The following is a 15051-nucleotide window of genomic DNA, read 5'->3' as shown; positions in this document are numbered from 1 at the left end:
TTTGCCTGCTGGAAAGTATCCAACGATACTACATTAATTCACTGACAAAACAATAGTCAGGACCTACTGAAAAAAGCAATAGACTGTTGTAAATTTTTATACAATAGCAAAGTTACATAGTTGACACTATCACTATCCTCCAAAAGTTTGAGCTTATCTTATCTTTTGAAGTCAGTGTGAACAAACAATCAATGGCATCCCGAAGATTTGGTCATAATCTGCCTCTATATTTAGTTTGTAAATCTCCGCCAACTTGGTGATAAACTATATGATGCCCTCGTTATGTTTATTTTTATTTGTTGGTGTTAATTAGATATATTTCTGTTTTAAACATTGGGAGAGTTTTTATGCTATTCTATGACAAGCAGTGTATACACTGTTGGTGCTATAGCATCTTTAACATACATTGTATATTTAATGATCATCAGAATATTTTGGCTTCCAGGTAACATATCATTTGAACATTTTTCCAGTTTTGAAGTTGGCTACAACAATTACTTTACAGTACTTTGTAAAATGAAATTTATACAAGCATAAAGAGATATTCATTCCCTAGAGGGTAATGTTTGGAATTTTTAGTAATCAAAATTCCTCATTCCAGTTTACCAAAGTGAGGGTACTAGATCTATCATGCAACTTCATTGAGAAAATAGAAAACTTGGAGCCAAACTCGGTAAGTTTTATAGATTTAATTTTAGATTAAAATAATATTATTCAGGAAAAATATAGCTTTATTGAATCAGTTTGACATCTGTCACTCAATTTTGAATGGTTAAGAATCATGTGTCTATATTCTACATTCTAATTTCTATCAATATTGGAAGATTTTGCAATGTAAAAAGTTGAGTAATGATTTGATTTCTTTTAATTGTTGGTTTAATTTTTACAGGATCTACGAGAACTCAAACTTTATGACAACAGACTGAGGGTGGTAGAAAGACTAAGAGGGTAAGAATGACAACTAAGTGTTGTGGGGTGGTGACAAGGTTGTAGAGTATAACAACTAAGGGTTGTGGGGTGGTGACAAGGTTGTAGAGTATAACAACTAAGGGTTGTGGGGTGGTGACAAGGTTGTACAGTATAACAACTAAGTGTTGTGGGGTGGTGACAAGGTTGTACAGTGTAACAACTAATGGTTGTGTGGTGGTGATAATGTTGTACAGTGTAACAACTAAGGGTTGTGGGGTGGTGACAAGGTTGTACAGTATAACAACTTACATGTATGCTGTATTGTAAATGGAGGCCTCTGCCCCAAAGTTATCCAATGACGCCTCGGTTTTTCTTTGATCTTTTGTTGGCGTTATATTGCATACTATGTGATATTTCAAATATCACATATGTGATATCTGAAATATCACATGGCATTTCTGATTGGTCCATGCCTCAGTCTTGAGGCGGGGCCAATTTCAAATGTAGGCGTGACAAATGATCGAACAAAGACAGGAAATGCATTTCAAACAAAATTTAATGAAATACGAGTGCCGTTTAAATTTTTTCTGTCTTCTTTCTTCACCTTGTATGCACGTACAGCCCTGCTGCGATGTACCGTTCTGTCCATAATGAGTTGTTCATCAAAACCTGACAAAACAGAATATAAAATCCTGTTCATATTTTATTAAGTAGAATATATATTTTTAACAGATCAGTAAAAAAAACGCATACATTACATGATACATATTATAAAATTTCAGTCATTTAAAAAAAATGGTTATACAGATTACGCCAAATGTAACAATATACTTTCGTTGCACAAAAATCCTATCATAAACAAAATAGTGATGAAAATGATAACAGGACGCTTGGCTAAAAATACCGATTAACCGATTCATCGATGTATTTAAATAATTTCACAGATTTTGAAAGGATTTTGTGACATTGTCAGCGTCGAAATTTACGAAAAATATGTCATTTCACAATTTGTTCAAACGATATGATTTTAGACTTACCTGCTTGGTAAAGGGAAGTAGCGCAGGTCCTCTTTCCGGAGCGGTTTGTGTAATTTCCCTCGAATCCTGCAGTCTTTCACATGTTTTTCACATTACCATTCAGTTTATTTACACCAATTGGTTGAGTTAATTCCTTGGTATCAAATAATCCAATGTCAGTAGCTACCGTGTCACTATCTTCCAGTTCATACTCATACTTGTCTACGGCCTGTGATAATGTTATATCGTCGAGGTCAGTGAACACATCGACATCAGTGATCAGTACCTGATCCGTCATGGTTGACAGTCTCACTAGAAATGAATGGGCTACTGTGACAGAAAACAAAACGTGTCAGAAATTGGCGGGAAACATATCACAGTGACAGGTTCTGATCAATTTTATAGCTCCACCCCTAGGCACGTGGGTGACAAAACCTCGGCTGTCATTGGATAAAACAGATACAAAATGGGTACTCGTGACGTATCGCATATATCACACTCGTGCTACGCACTCGTGTGATATATCCGATACATCACTCGTACCCATTATGTATCTATTACAAACTACATGATTGTCTATTATAGTATCCGAAAGTGTTTAATTATGTTTTCCGTTTTCTCACCGTAGGACTTGAGATGGTCTTATAGTTTCCTTAGCTGTTTTACCTCCCCTTGTGGTAGGGAAACTATATCAATATCTGGTATGAATAATCAACATAAAGGTTTAGGATTTGTGTGTTAGTACTGACTGATGACTACCTACATGTATATAGCTGCTTTGTTTTATTTCAGATGTAAGGAACTCAGTATCCTACAGCTGCAACATAATAAAATTCGACAGATAGGTGAGTTTTACCGAAGTTTTCCACAAGTGATAGTGTTGAAGGTCTCACACCATTGTTTTGTTGTGGTGATAATGAGTAGGTTATATGTTTATATAGTATACTTGGAGAACCTAAATTAATGTTTGCTTAATGTCACTTGATGTAATGAATCTTTTTGGACTTTTTCACTTTAGTTAGTTTTGTGGGTGGACTAGAATAAAAAATTGCACAGTGTAAAGACTTTCATAACTTTTATATCAAACAAAAACAATCCTAATTTTCCTCAGACTTTGTGCAGATATTTGTGAATAGATTTTTCATGCTGTTAACTAAAATATGGGCTTTTTCATTGGTGGCATCACAAAGCAAAAGGAATTCTAAGATGTGTATGAATCTATCTGTAATCACATCACAGTATTATTGTGGGAATCTTCAGTCCAACACCCTATATTTCATATAATGTGTGTTTAAAAACAAAGTTTAGTAACATTACACGGAATTGCATTCTAAAACAATGGTTAATGAGAAGATGTGTAAACTATCTATTCTATCTAGATAAAGATTTGCTCACCTATTGGTTGTGAATGTCGGTAAAAGTTTGACCATCTGTTGTTTGTGAATGTTGGTAAAGGTCTGAACACCTGATGTTTGTGGATGTAGGTAAAGGTTTGACCATATGCAGGGCATCCAGTTGACCCTTGACTTTTAGCAATTTCAGAAGTCAAATCACTATTTCTGAGAAATCTGAAGGGTCAAAAAATATGTCAAATAGACATGTCCCTTCAAACCCAAGAGTCAGATCTCAATTTGGGGAGTCAAAAACATACTCAAGGGTCTACTGGATGCCCTGATATGTTGTTTGTGAACGTTGGTAAAGGTCTGAACACCTGTTGTTTGTGGATGTAGGTAAAGGTCTGAACACCTGTTGTTTGTGGATGTAGGTAAAGGTCTGAACACCTGTTGTTTGTGGATGTAGGTAAAGGTCTGATTGCCTGTTGTTTGTGAATGTTGGTAAAGGTCTGAACACCTGTTGTTTGTGGATGTATAGATAAAGGTCTGATTGCCTGTTGTTTGTGGATGTAGGTAGCGATTTGACGACCTGTTGTTTGTGGATGTAGGTAAAGGTCTGATTGCCTGTTGTTTATGGATGTAGGTAAAGCTTTGACCATCTGTTGTTTGGGGATGTAGGTAAAGGTCTGAACACCTGTTGCTTGTGGATGATGGTAACAATTTGACCACCTGTTGCTTGTGGATGTAGATAAAGGTCTGGTTACCTGTTGTTTGTGGATGATGGTAACAATTTGACCACCTGTTGTTTGTGGATGTTGGTAAAGGTATGATTGCCTGTTGTTTGTGGATGTAGGTAACAATTTGACCACCTGTTGTTTGTGGATGTTGGTAAAGGTATGATTGCCTGTTGTTTGTGGATGTAGGTAAAGGTATGAACACCTGTTGTTTGTGGATGTATAGATAAAGGTCTGATTGCCTGTTGTTTGTGGATGTAGGTAGCGATTTGACGACCTGTTGTTTGTGGATGTAGGTAAAGGTCTGATTGCCTGTTGTTTATGGATGTAGGTAAAGCTTTGACCATCTGTTGTTTGTGAATGTAGGTAACAGTTTGACCACATTTTGTTTGTTTCTATATAGGTAAAGGATTGAGCGGTTTATCTAAGCTTAAACACTTACGTATTGACTGTAATCGCTTACTGAAGTTAGAGGCAGCAGAGCTTTCATGCTGTTCCCAGCTGACCACACTTGACATCAGTTTCAATTTACTGGACAACGTATCAGTAAGTTTATATGTATTAAGTCATATTTGTCAGTCTACTGGCTACTTTCCATTTATTCTGTTGATCTTCAGCTAATTAACCTTCTGAAATCAAATTCATATTTCCTATTTTCCTCGACAAAATGCTGATTTCTTTCTTTAAATGACACTCCTACTACATTTCATCTGTGTGATCTGAGGATTGAAAAGTTCTTCTCATCTTAATTTTACAAGAATTCTTTTGGTTGTTTTGAATGAGATATGATATGTAACAGTAAGTCATACAGACAACATCATACTCTATTTTTACATACATTCTGTTTACTGTTAATATCTAGAGAATGACTTTGAATTTTCCTGTAGGCACTGAACTACCTTCCTCATCTTGAAGAGTTGTTGGCAGCTGGTAACAGGCTGCGCAGTGTGGATCTGTCTCGCTGTAAACGGTTACAGGAAGTGGACTTGTCTCATAACAAACTGACAGACATCAGTGGACTGCGAGGTCTTCCAAACTTACAGGTTAGTGGAATACTGACAAATCTATATGTTAGTGGAATACTGACAAATCTATATGTTAGTGAAATACTGACCAATGTACAGGTTAGTGACAAACTGACAAAGGTACGGGTCAGTGAAATACGGACAAAGGTACAGGTCAGTGAAATAGTGACAAAGGTACAGGTTAGTGGAATACTGACAAAGTTAAGGTTAGTGGAATACTGACCATCGTACAGGTTAGTGAAATACTGACCAATGTACAGGTTAGTGAAATACTGACCAATATACAGGTTAGTGAAATACTGACCATTGTACAGGTTTGTGAAATACTGGCGAATGTCCATATAAGTGAAAAACTGACCATTGTACAGGTTAGTGAAATACTGACCATTGTACAGCTTAGTGAAATACTGACCAATGTACAGGTTAGTGAAATACTGACCATTGTACAGGTTAGTGAAATACTGGCGAATGTCCATATAAGTGAAAAACTGACCATCGTACAGCTTAGTGAAATACTGGCGAATGTCCATATAAGTGAAAAACTGACCATCGTACAGCTTAGTGAAATACTGACCATCGTACAGGTTAGTGAAATACTGACCATCGTACAGGTTAGTGAAATACTGACCAATCTCCATGTTAGCGAAAAACTGACCAATGTACAGGTTACTGAAATACTGGCCAATGTACAGGTTAGTGAAATACTGGTAAATGTACAGATTAGTGAAATACTGGTAAACATACAGATTAGTGAAATACTGGCCAATGTACAGGTTAGTGAAATACTGAAATACTGACCAATATACAGGTTAGTGAAATATTGACCAACGTACAGGTTAGTATATACAGGGACGAATCGTCTTTGAACTCTTTGATATACTTTCACGTGCGGGGGAATTCAAAATATCTCTGCCGTTGGTCGCATAGCGTTCTAGTGTTGAACATGATACAGTCACGCTAGTATCCGCCTTCGGCCCACGTTTGCCGAAGGGTTCATTGTTGTTTCTCCAGTTACTAAAACATTATTCTTATTGTATTTTATTGTATTTCCAGTACTTCTTATATATATTATGTGATTGTATTTGTATTTTTTGTGTTTTGATAAAGGGGCGGATTGCCTCGAAAATTTAACAAGCCTCATTGTCCACACTGTTTGAATTACTTCTTTGCCCCATACTAATACATACCAATATACATGTATACTTATGCTAATATAAGTTTGGTGTTGGGGACTTCAGGTGATGCTTGACCTCAAGGTTCGGTATACAATGTTACCCTGAAATATTCAAAATTTTTATCATTTTAATGAGGATGAATAAATCCAAATTTTTATTGAAGAAACTGTTCCTGTTCCATTATGTAATTAGATTACCACAAGTTGCCTCCCCTCACACACGTCCAGGTTTTATGATACTTGGTTGAACCTTTCCAGCACACCTAATTAAGTATTAACATGACCTGGGGCTTATTTAACTGCTTTATCAAGCTATATAGGTTTGTTTCCTACCTTTATTTACTGGAAAACTTTTCTGAAATCATAATCATTTAAATGATTGAAGCACAGCTGTGTATGTGGTGTCAATGTCCATTGTTGATGTATCTTGGTCAACATGGCACCACAAAATATTGTCATGTGATCTTGAACATATCACCAAATCCTTTGTCCCCAGATTAACATCAAGTTTACTGGAGACTGCAACATACAATATAAATTATCTGAGAATATCATTTATATGCTCATTTGAAAATATACTGTGGGATATATCTAAAAATATGTTTACAATGATATCAGGCATGTGTGCTGTAGGATCAGTAGGAAGTAGCATTCTGATATCAATGTTAATGTAGTCTTTATCTAATTCACTGTTATTTTTAAGTGTTTCTATTTATTTTCCAGATAGTTAATCTTGGAACTAATCAACTAGCCTCATTGAAAGGTCTTGGAAAGTCCAGGTATGGTGACTCTCTTTCTCTGATACTGTACATATAAGTCCAGGTATGGTGACTTTCTCTGATACTGTACATATAAGTCCAGGTATGGTGACTCTCTCTGATACTGTACATATAAGTCCAGGTATGGTGACTCTCTTTCTCTGATACTGTACATATAAGTCCAGGTATGGTGACTCTCTCTGATACTGTACATATAAGTCCAGGTATGGTGACTCTCTTTCTCTGATACTGTACATATAAGTCCAGGTATGGTGACTCTCTTTCTCTGATACTGTACATATAAGTCCAGGTATGGTGACTTTCTCTGATACTGTACATATAAGTCCAGGTATGGTGACTCTCTTTCTCTGATACTGTACATATAAGTCCAGGTATGGTGACTTTCTCTGATACTGTACATATAAGTCCAGGTATGGTGACTCTCTCTGATACTGTACATATAAGTCCAGGTATGGTGACTCTCTTTCTCTGATACTGTACATATAAGTCCAGGTATGGTGACTCTCTTTCTCTGATACTGTACATATAAGTCCAGGTATGGTGACTCTCTTTCTCTGATACTGTACATATAAGTCCAGGTATGGTGACTCTCTTTCTCTGATACTGTACATATAAGTCCAGGTATGGTGACTCTCTCTGATACTGTACATATAAGTCCAGGTATGGTGACTTTCTCTGATACTGTACATATAACTCCAGGTATGGTGACTCTCTTTCTCTGATACAGTACATATAAGTCCAGGTATGGTGACTTTCTCTGATACTGTACATATAACTCCAGGTATGGTGACTCTCTCTGATACTGTACATATAAGTCCAGGTATGGTGACTCTCTTTCTCTGATACTGTACATATAAGTCCAGGTATGGTGACTCTCTTTCTCTGATACTGTACATATAAGTCCAGGTATGGTGACTCTCTTTCTCTGATACTGTACATATAAGTCCAGGTATGGTGACTCTCTTTCTCTGATACTGTACATATAAGTCCAGGTATGGTGACTCTCTCTGATACTGTACATATAAGTCCAGGTATGGTGACTTTCTCTGATACTGTACATATAACTCCAGGTATGGTGACTCTCTTTCTCTGATACAGTACATATAAGTCCAGGTATGGTGACTTTCTCTGATACTGTACATATAACTCCAGGTATGGTGACTCTCTTTCTCTGATACTGTACATATAAGGCCAGGTATGGTGACTTTCTCTGATACTGTACATATAAGTCCAGGTATGGTGACTCTCTTTCTCTGATACTGTACATATAAGTCCAGGTATGGTGACTCTCTTTCTCTGATACTGTACATATAAGTCCAGGTATGGTGACTTTCTCTGATACTGTACACATAACTCCAGGTATGGTGACTTTCTCTGATACTGTACATATAAGTCCAGGTATGGTGACTCTCTTTCTCTGATACTGTACATATAAGTCAGGGTATGGTGACTCTCTTTCTCTGATACTGTATATAGAGAACCACACAGTGGATCATCTTGAATATTGATGGATATATTTAGTATGGGGTCTTGTTGTTCATGCTACATTTTGGGCCAGATCGGATATTTAAGATGGTCACCAGCTAAGAGCTACACTTTTAGAATTTGTGTTTTGTCACTCCTATTACACAAATTCTTTTGATGTGATGCTCTTGTTTATAGACTTATTCAGTTTTAGTGCTAGTTGTACATGAATAAATCTTCATGAGCATGATTGACCATTCAAAATGGTCACCATTGGCCCTTATGAATTTTGGCATACCAATCTATCTTTGTTACACTTTATGATATACTTTGCCTGATGGCCACAGGTTTCCATTGAGAATTTTGTCATAATCATTCTATTCTTAGCAAATAAATTGAATGTCATTGCTATTTCAAAAAAGACTATTTCAAATACAATTGTATGAACTTAAGAAAATGTAAAAGAAGAAAAAAGTATGAAACTTATACAAAACCAATAAAAGTCCTCTATGGTTGAGAAATCTTGTTATTTTATGAGATTTATGAAATTTATTTTAGCAGAGCCCTTATCTTTATCCATTTTAATTTAATGTAGAAATATATCATTTGAAATGCTCCCTTTATATCAAAATGTACATAATTCAGGTCAATACAAGAAATCCACGCCGCGGAGAACAAGCTCACAGAACTCTCCTACTTTCCCACCAATTTCCCTAAATTAGAGATCCTCAACATCACGGCTAGCTGTATCGAGGATTTCGATGAGGTGGTAAGTATATCTGTAGCTCTTCATTTATACTGTCATTGACATACTCAGGAATCATTGGAATGGGTCAAACCTGGACAGTGGTTATAACTAGCAGCATTCAGCTTAGTGTGTGAACTCTTAATATTATTAAGGTGAATGTCCACAAACAAATCAGTATACTCTTTAATGGATTTTGATCAGATTGGGAGGATTAGAATCTATATCTAGTCAATGGGAGGATTAGAATCTATATCTAGTCAATGTGCTTAGTGATACTAACTTTATTCTTATCCATAGCAACATCCATACACTATGATATTGTATGAATTCTATCAAAAATCTGAGAGAGTTTGTGAAGGTTTAATCACACTTAACGTTGTGTCCTTTCTGAAGTTAATCCTTGGGACAGAAGTTACAGATGTTGGAATGGTCCCATCAGCTAGACTTTTTCACAGGTTTGGGATGGAGCCTTTTTGTCTCATTTTGGGAAGAAAATATGGGCATTGTGAAGGAAATGTTCAGGTGTACACTGCTGGATATTGGCTTAAATATGAAATAATTTCAAATTGGAATAGGGCCCATTATTGGCCCCAACAAGCCCTGAGAAAGAGATCTGTCTAACTGGATCATTCACTTATAACATCATACAGTATATATATACACTGTAGAGTACCATATTGTCGTCTATTGTTATTACAATAATTAGCTCTACAGACAAAGAAAGGTCTTAACTTCTTCCTTTTTTATAACATAAAGAATCACATCAATCTCCTTGTTAATTTTACTTCTATGACACAATATCTGTAATTTGTTCATCAGTCATTAATTTTGTTTCTTCTGGAAATAGCATACATTTATCTAGATGTTCATCATTAATATAGAATTCACTAAGGATACTTGTACATGTTGGCAGTTTTATTGGGTGCTAGTGTATGTTAAATCATCATTTCCCTCTTATCAAAATAAAATATTTTCCTCATCAACCAATTTGAAAGATGACATTCTGTTAATTTGAATAAGATGATCAATTAAAATTGTTGTTGATTACTTTTCCAGTATCAACTGGAGGAGTTAAGTGAGCTAGCCGAACTCTTCATTGCTGGAAATCCATTCTCTGATCCTGATGGACCTCATGGCCATTATATGGCAGAGATTCAAGTTATTCTCCCAAACCTTGAGATTTTGGATGGGGTAGGTATCATGGTGACATACATATTCCATACTCGTAGGTATCCATGGTAACAGTAACATACAATATTCTGGTAGGTATCCATAGTGACATACATACATCATACTGTAGGTATCCATAGTGACATACATACATCATACTGGTAGGTATCCATAGTGACATACATACATCATACTGTAGGTATCCATAGTGACATACATACATCATACTGGTAGGTATCCATAGTGACATACATACATCATACTGCAGGTATCCATAGTGACATACATACATCATACTGCAGGTATCCATAGTGACATACTTGCACCATACTGGTAGGTATCCATAGTGACATATATACACCATACTGGTAGGTATCCATAGTGACATACATACACCATACTGGTAGGTATCCATAGTGACATACATACACCATACTGTAGGTATCCATAGTGACATACATACACCATACTGTAGGTATCCATAGTGACATACATACACCATACTGGTAGGTATCCATAGTAACATACATACACCATACTGTAGGTACCCATAGTGACATACATACACCATACTGTAGGTATCCATAGTGACATACATGCACCATACTGGTAGGTATCCATAGTGACATACATACACCATAGTGTAGGTATCCATAGTAACATACATACACCATACTGTAGGTATCCATAGTGACATCCATGCACCATACTGGTAGGTATCCATAGTGACATACATACACCATACTGTAGGTATCCATAGTGACATACATACACCATACTGGTAGGTATCCATAGTGACATACATACACCATACTGTAGGTATCCATAGTGACATACACCATACTGGTAGGTATCTATAGTGACATACATACACCATCCTGTAGTTATACTTTTGACCTTATGATTTTACAATGTTTCATAACTAACTTACTCAAGGCTTTTCTTTTTACATCTATTCAGGCCCATGTGAAGAGAGCAGCTCAGAAAGGTGCTCCTTTGATGAGACCCATGTCTGCCTCGACCAGTAAGTATACGCTGTTAGTTTTGTTTCATTAACAAAACTAATGGGCAATCGTTTTGTGATGAAATTTGATTCTGGATAAGAAAAAATGAAAACATGCAATCGGGAATCTATTGATGTTGATCAATTAAACATTTTGATATCAACTACCAAACTACCAAATTTCATATTACAGGTATCAGTAACTTCAGAAATTTGTTTACAATTGTTTTGGTATACCTGCTTTTTCAAAATGTGGCTAATTCACTTTCTTCCCTCTCTCCTGAACTTTCCCTGGTAAGTTCAGAATGGGCTGGGCAAACCTGCCTGGTCATGTGAGTAAGGGGCTGGGCAAACCTTCCTGGTCATGTGAGTAAGGGGCTGGGCAAACCTTCCTGGTCATGTGAGTAAGGGGCTGGGCAAACCTTCCTGGTCATGTGAGTAAGGGGCTGGGCAAACCTGCCTGGTCATGTGAGTAATGGGCTGGGCAAACCTTCCTTAGGCCTTGTGAGTAATGGGCTGGGCAAACCTTCCTGGTCATGTGAGTAAGGGGCTGGGCAAACCTTCCTTAGGCCTTGTGAGTAATGGGCTGGGCAAACCTTCCTGGCCTTGTGAGTAAGGGGCTGGGCAAACCTTCCTGGCCTTGTGAGTAAGGGGCTGAGCAAACCTTCCTGGCTTTGAAGCAGGGGGCTGAGCAAATTTTCCTGGCCTTGTGAATTAGGGGCTGGGCAAATCGTCCTGGCCTTGTGTGTGAGTAAGGGACTGGGCAAACCTTCCTGGCCTTGTGTGTAAGGGGCTGGGCAATCCTTCCTGGCCTTGTGTGTGAGTAGGAAACTTGGAAAACCTTCCTGGCATTGTGAGTAAGGGGCTGGGCAAACCTTCCTGGCCTTGTGAGTAAGGGGCTGGGCAAACTTTCCTGATCTTGTGGGTAAGGGGCTGGGCAAACCTTCCTGGCTTTGTGAGTGAGGGGCTGGGCAAACCTTTATGGCCTTTTGAACAAGGGGCTGGGCAAACCTTCCAGGCCTTGTGTGTAAGGGGATGGGCAAACCTTCCTGGCTTTGGACCAGGGGCTGGGCAAACCTTCCTGGCCTTGTGGATAAGGGGCTGTGCAAGCCTTCTAGGCCTAGTGGGTAATGGGCTGGGCTCACCTTCCTTAGGCCTTAGTAGAAAGGGGCTGGGCAAATCTTCCTGGCCTTGTGAGTTTGGGACTTTGATAACCTTCCTTTCCTTGTGAGTTAAAGGCCTGGCAAATCTTCCTGGTTATGTGAATTAGAGGCTGGGGAAACCTTCCTGGCCTTGTGAGTAAGGAGCTGGTCAAACCTTCCTGGCCTTGTGAGTAAGGAACTGGTCAAACCTTCCTGGCCTTGTGAGTAAGGAACTGGTCAAACCTTCCTGGCCTTGTGAGTAAGGAGCTGGTCAGACCTTCCTGGCCTTGTGAGTAAGGAACTGGTCAAACCTTCCTGGCCTTGTGAGTAAGGAGCTGGTCAAACCTTCATGGCCTTGTGAGTAAGGGGCTGGTCAGACCTTCATGGCCTTGTGAGTAAGGAGCTGGCCAGACCTTCATGGCCTTCTGAGTAAGGAGCTGGTCAAACCTTCATGGCCTTGTGAGTAAGGAGCTGGTCAAACCTTCATGGCCTTGTGAGTAAGGGGCTGGTCAGACCTTCATGGCCTTGTGAGTAAGGAGCTGGCCAGACCTTCATGGCCTTCTGAGTAAGGAGCTGGTCAAACCTTCATGGCCTTGTGAGTAAGGAGCTGGTCAAACCTTTAATGGCCTTGTGAGTAAGGAGCTGGTCAGACCTTCATGGCCATGTGAGTAAGGAGCTGGTCAAACCTTCATGGCCTTGTGAGTACAATGTAAGGGGCTGGTCAAACCTTCCTGGCCTTGTGAGTAAGGAGCTGGTCAAACCTTCATAGCCTTGTGAGTAAGGAGCTGGTCAGACCTTCATGGCCTTGTGAGTAAGGAGCTGGCCAGACCTTCATGGCCTTCTGAGTAAGGAGCTGGTCAAACCTTCATGGCCTTGTGAGTAAGGAGCTGGTCAAACCTTCATGACCTTGTGAGTAAGGAGCTGGTCAGACCTTCATGGCCATGTGAGTAAGGAGCTGGTCAAACCTTCCTGGCCTTGTGAGTAAGGAGCTGGTCAAACTTTCATAGCCTTGTGAGTAAGGTGCTGGGCAAACTTACCTGGCCTTGTGAGTAAGGTGCTGGGCAAACTTACCTGGCCATGTGTATTAGGCGTTGGGCAAACCTTCTGGCCTTGTGAATTGGGGCTCGACAAACTTGAAGGTCCTTTTTGTGTTCAAAGTCTTGCCTGGTCCATTTTGGGATGGGCAAACTTACTTAATTATCCCTTTAGGGGGTAGGCAAATTTTGTTTTGCCTTTTTAGTGACTGAGCATACTTGCTTGGTCTGCAAGAGGCTGCAGAAATCTGACACATTAGTGTATATTAAAAACTCCCATTGCCTGTTATCAGATTATATTTATTTTTGCTTTTTTATTGTGGCATAAATCATGTTTATAAAATTTGAGGTTAAAATTAAAATACCAGGTGAGGCAGCAATGACTAGGATGACCTTTGTTTGTATAGAAATGATTTTCTTGTATGTATAACCAAAGTCTTGGAAGAAAAAAAATTCAAAACCCAGAAATTGATTTGTCACATGCAATCAAGGTACCTTATGTACATGTATGTTAGTAATTTCTGAGTACTGAGATGAAACAGTTTTTGAGGAGTTGTCCAGTCTACCTAATGATCAGTGTTGCTCAGTCTTGATAGATTTGTTCTAAAAGGGCTAGTTTTCTATTCCATGCATTATCCTTCAGTGTAGTACTGTTGTTGAAATTTGACATTTGGTTTCTTATTTAAGATAGATTTTAAATTTATGTATGTAAGATGAGCTGGTTATATATTTTGTTGTCAGCAGTAAGATGACTGTACTTGCTAGTCCAGTTTGCCATTGTGCTCCTGTCAGGCAGCTGTTTCTAGTAAACTTGCTCTCAATTCAATTAGGTAATTGGTTATATATAAATTAGCTCCCAAATAACCCCATCAGGTCCAGCTTAATATACCTAATGGTCAAGGGGCCAACACTACAACCCCATTTCTGAAATACATCCTTTATTGACCATCCACTCAAGACAGTAAAACTTGTGTTCATCGCTAGCATCAGCTGCAGAGTTGCTTTTTAATTTTCGGGGTTAGAAGTTCAGCCAACCCACTGTATACATATTACATCTTTATCGATACAACAGTGAATTTCTTCTCTTATTCTTCATTTATTCACGAAATTGATGCATGTTCTTTTTAAAACAGTATGTTTGTGAGCTTTCTTGTTGTTTCAGTCATCAGTGTAAGACAGGTGGAGGCTCAAATCAAATCGTCTGACAGCGAGATGAAGAATTTGGAGAGCAGTATTCTTAAAAAGTAAGTTCAGCAAGTACATCTGACTTTAAACTCACGTTTGTTTTTTCTTCCTCACATTAAAGTGTCACAGACCTTCTTTCAACTATAAACAGGTTTTCTTCAACTAAATAACTTTATCGTGTTTGATAAATACCATAAATCTTCCAGTACCTGGGCTGTAAGTGGAATGCTGTGCATGAGAATGTCTGCAGGAAGAAGCATAATGGATATTAACTGCACAAGAAAGCACGGATGAAAGTCATTCTCAATAGAAATAAAAACTCACTAATGTGTTT

The 15051-nt window shown here is 38.3% G+C and overlaps 1 protein-coding gene across 1 annotated transcript in view; it reads left to right on the top strand.

The window, feature by feature from the left end:
* Positions 1-15051, top strand: part of LOC117329802 (protein phosphatase 1 regulatory subunit 7-like) — a 33930-nt gene that overhangs the window by 5386 nt on the left and 13493 nt on the right. The window contains exons 4-13 of the mRNA XM_033887957.1: positions 602-673; positions 890-948; positions 2718-2770; positions 4397-4539; positions 4881-5036; positions 6916-6971; positions 9081-9204; positions 10240-10374; positions 11314-11377; positions 14695-14776. Of these exons, the coding sequence (XP_033743848.1) occupies positions 602-673; positions 890-948; positions 2718-2770; positions 4397-4539; positions 4881-5036; positions 6916-6971; positions 9081-9204; positions 10240-10374; positions 11314-11377; positions 14695-14776 (944 nt within the window). The remainder of the gene's footprint in view (positions 1-601; positions 674-889; positions 949-2717; positions 2771-4396; positions 4540-4880; positions 5037-6915; positions 6972-9080; positions 9205-10239; positions 10375-11313; positions 11378-14694; positions 14777-15051) is intronic.

Source organism: Pecten maximus, chromosome 1 (assembly GCF_902652985.1).
Source record: "Pecten maximus chromosome 1, xPecMax1.1, whole genome shotgun sequence".
Lineage (NCBI taxonomy): Eukaryota > Metazoa > Mollusca > Bivalvia > Pectinida > Pectinidae > Pecten > Pecten maximus.
The sequence above is the reverse complement of the archived record's forward strand: the minus strand, read 5'-3'. Positions and strand labels throughout refer to the sequence as shown.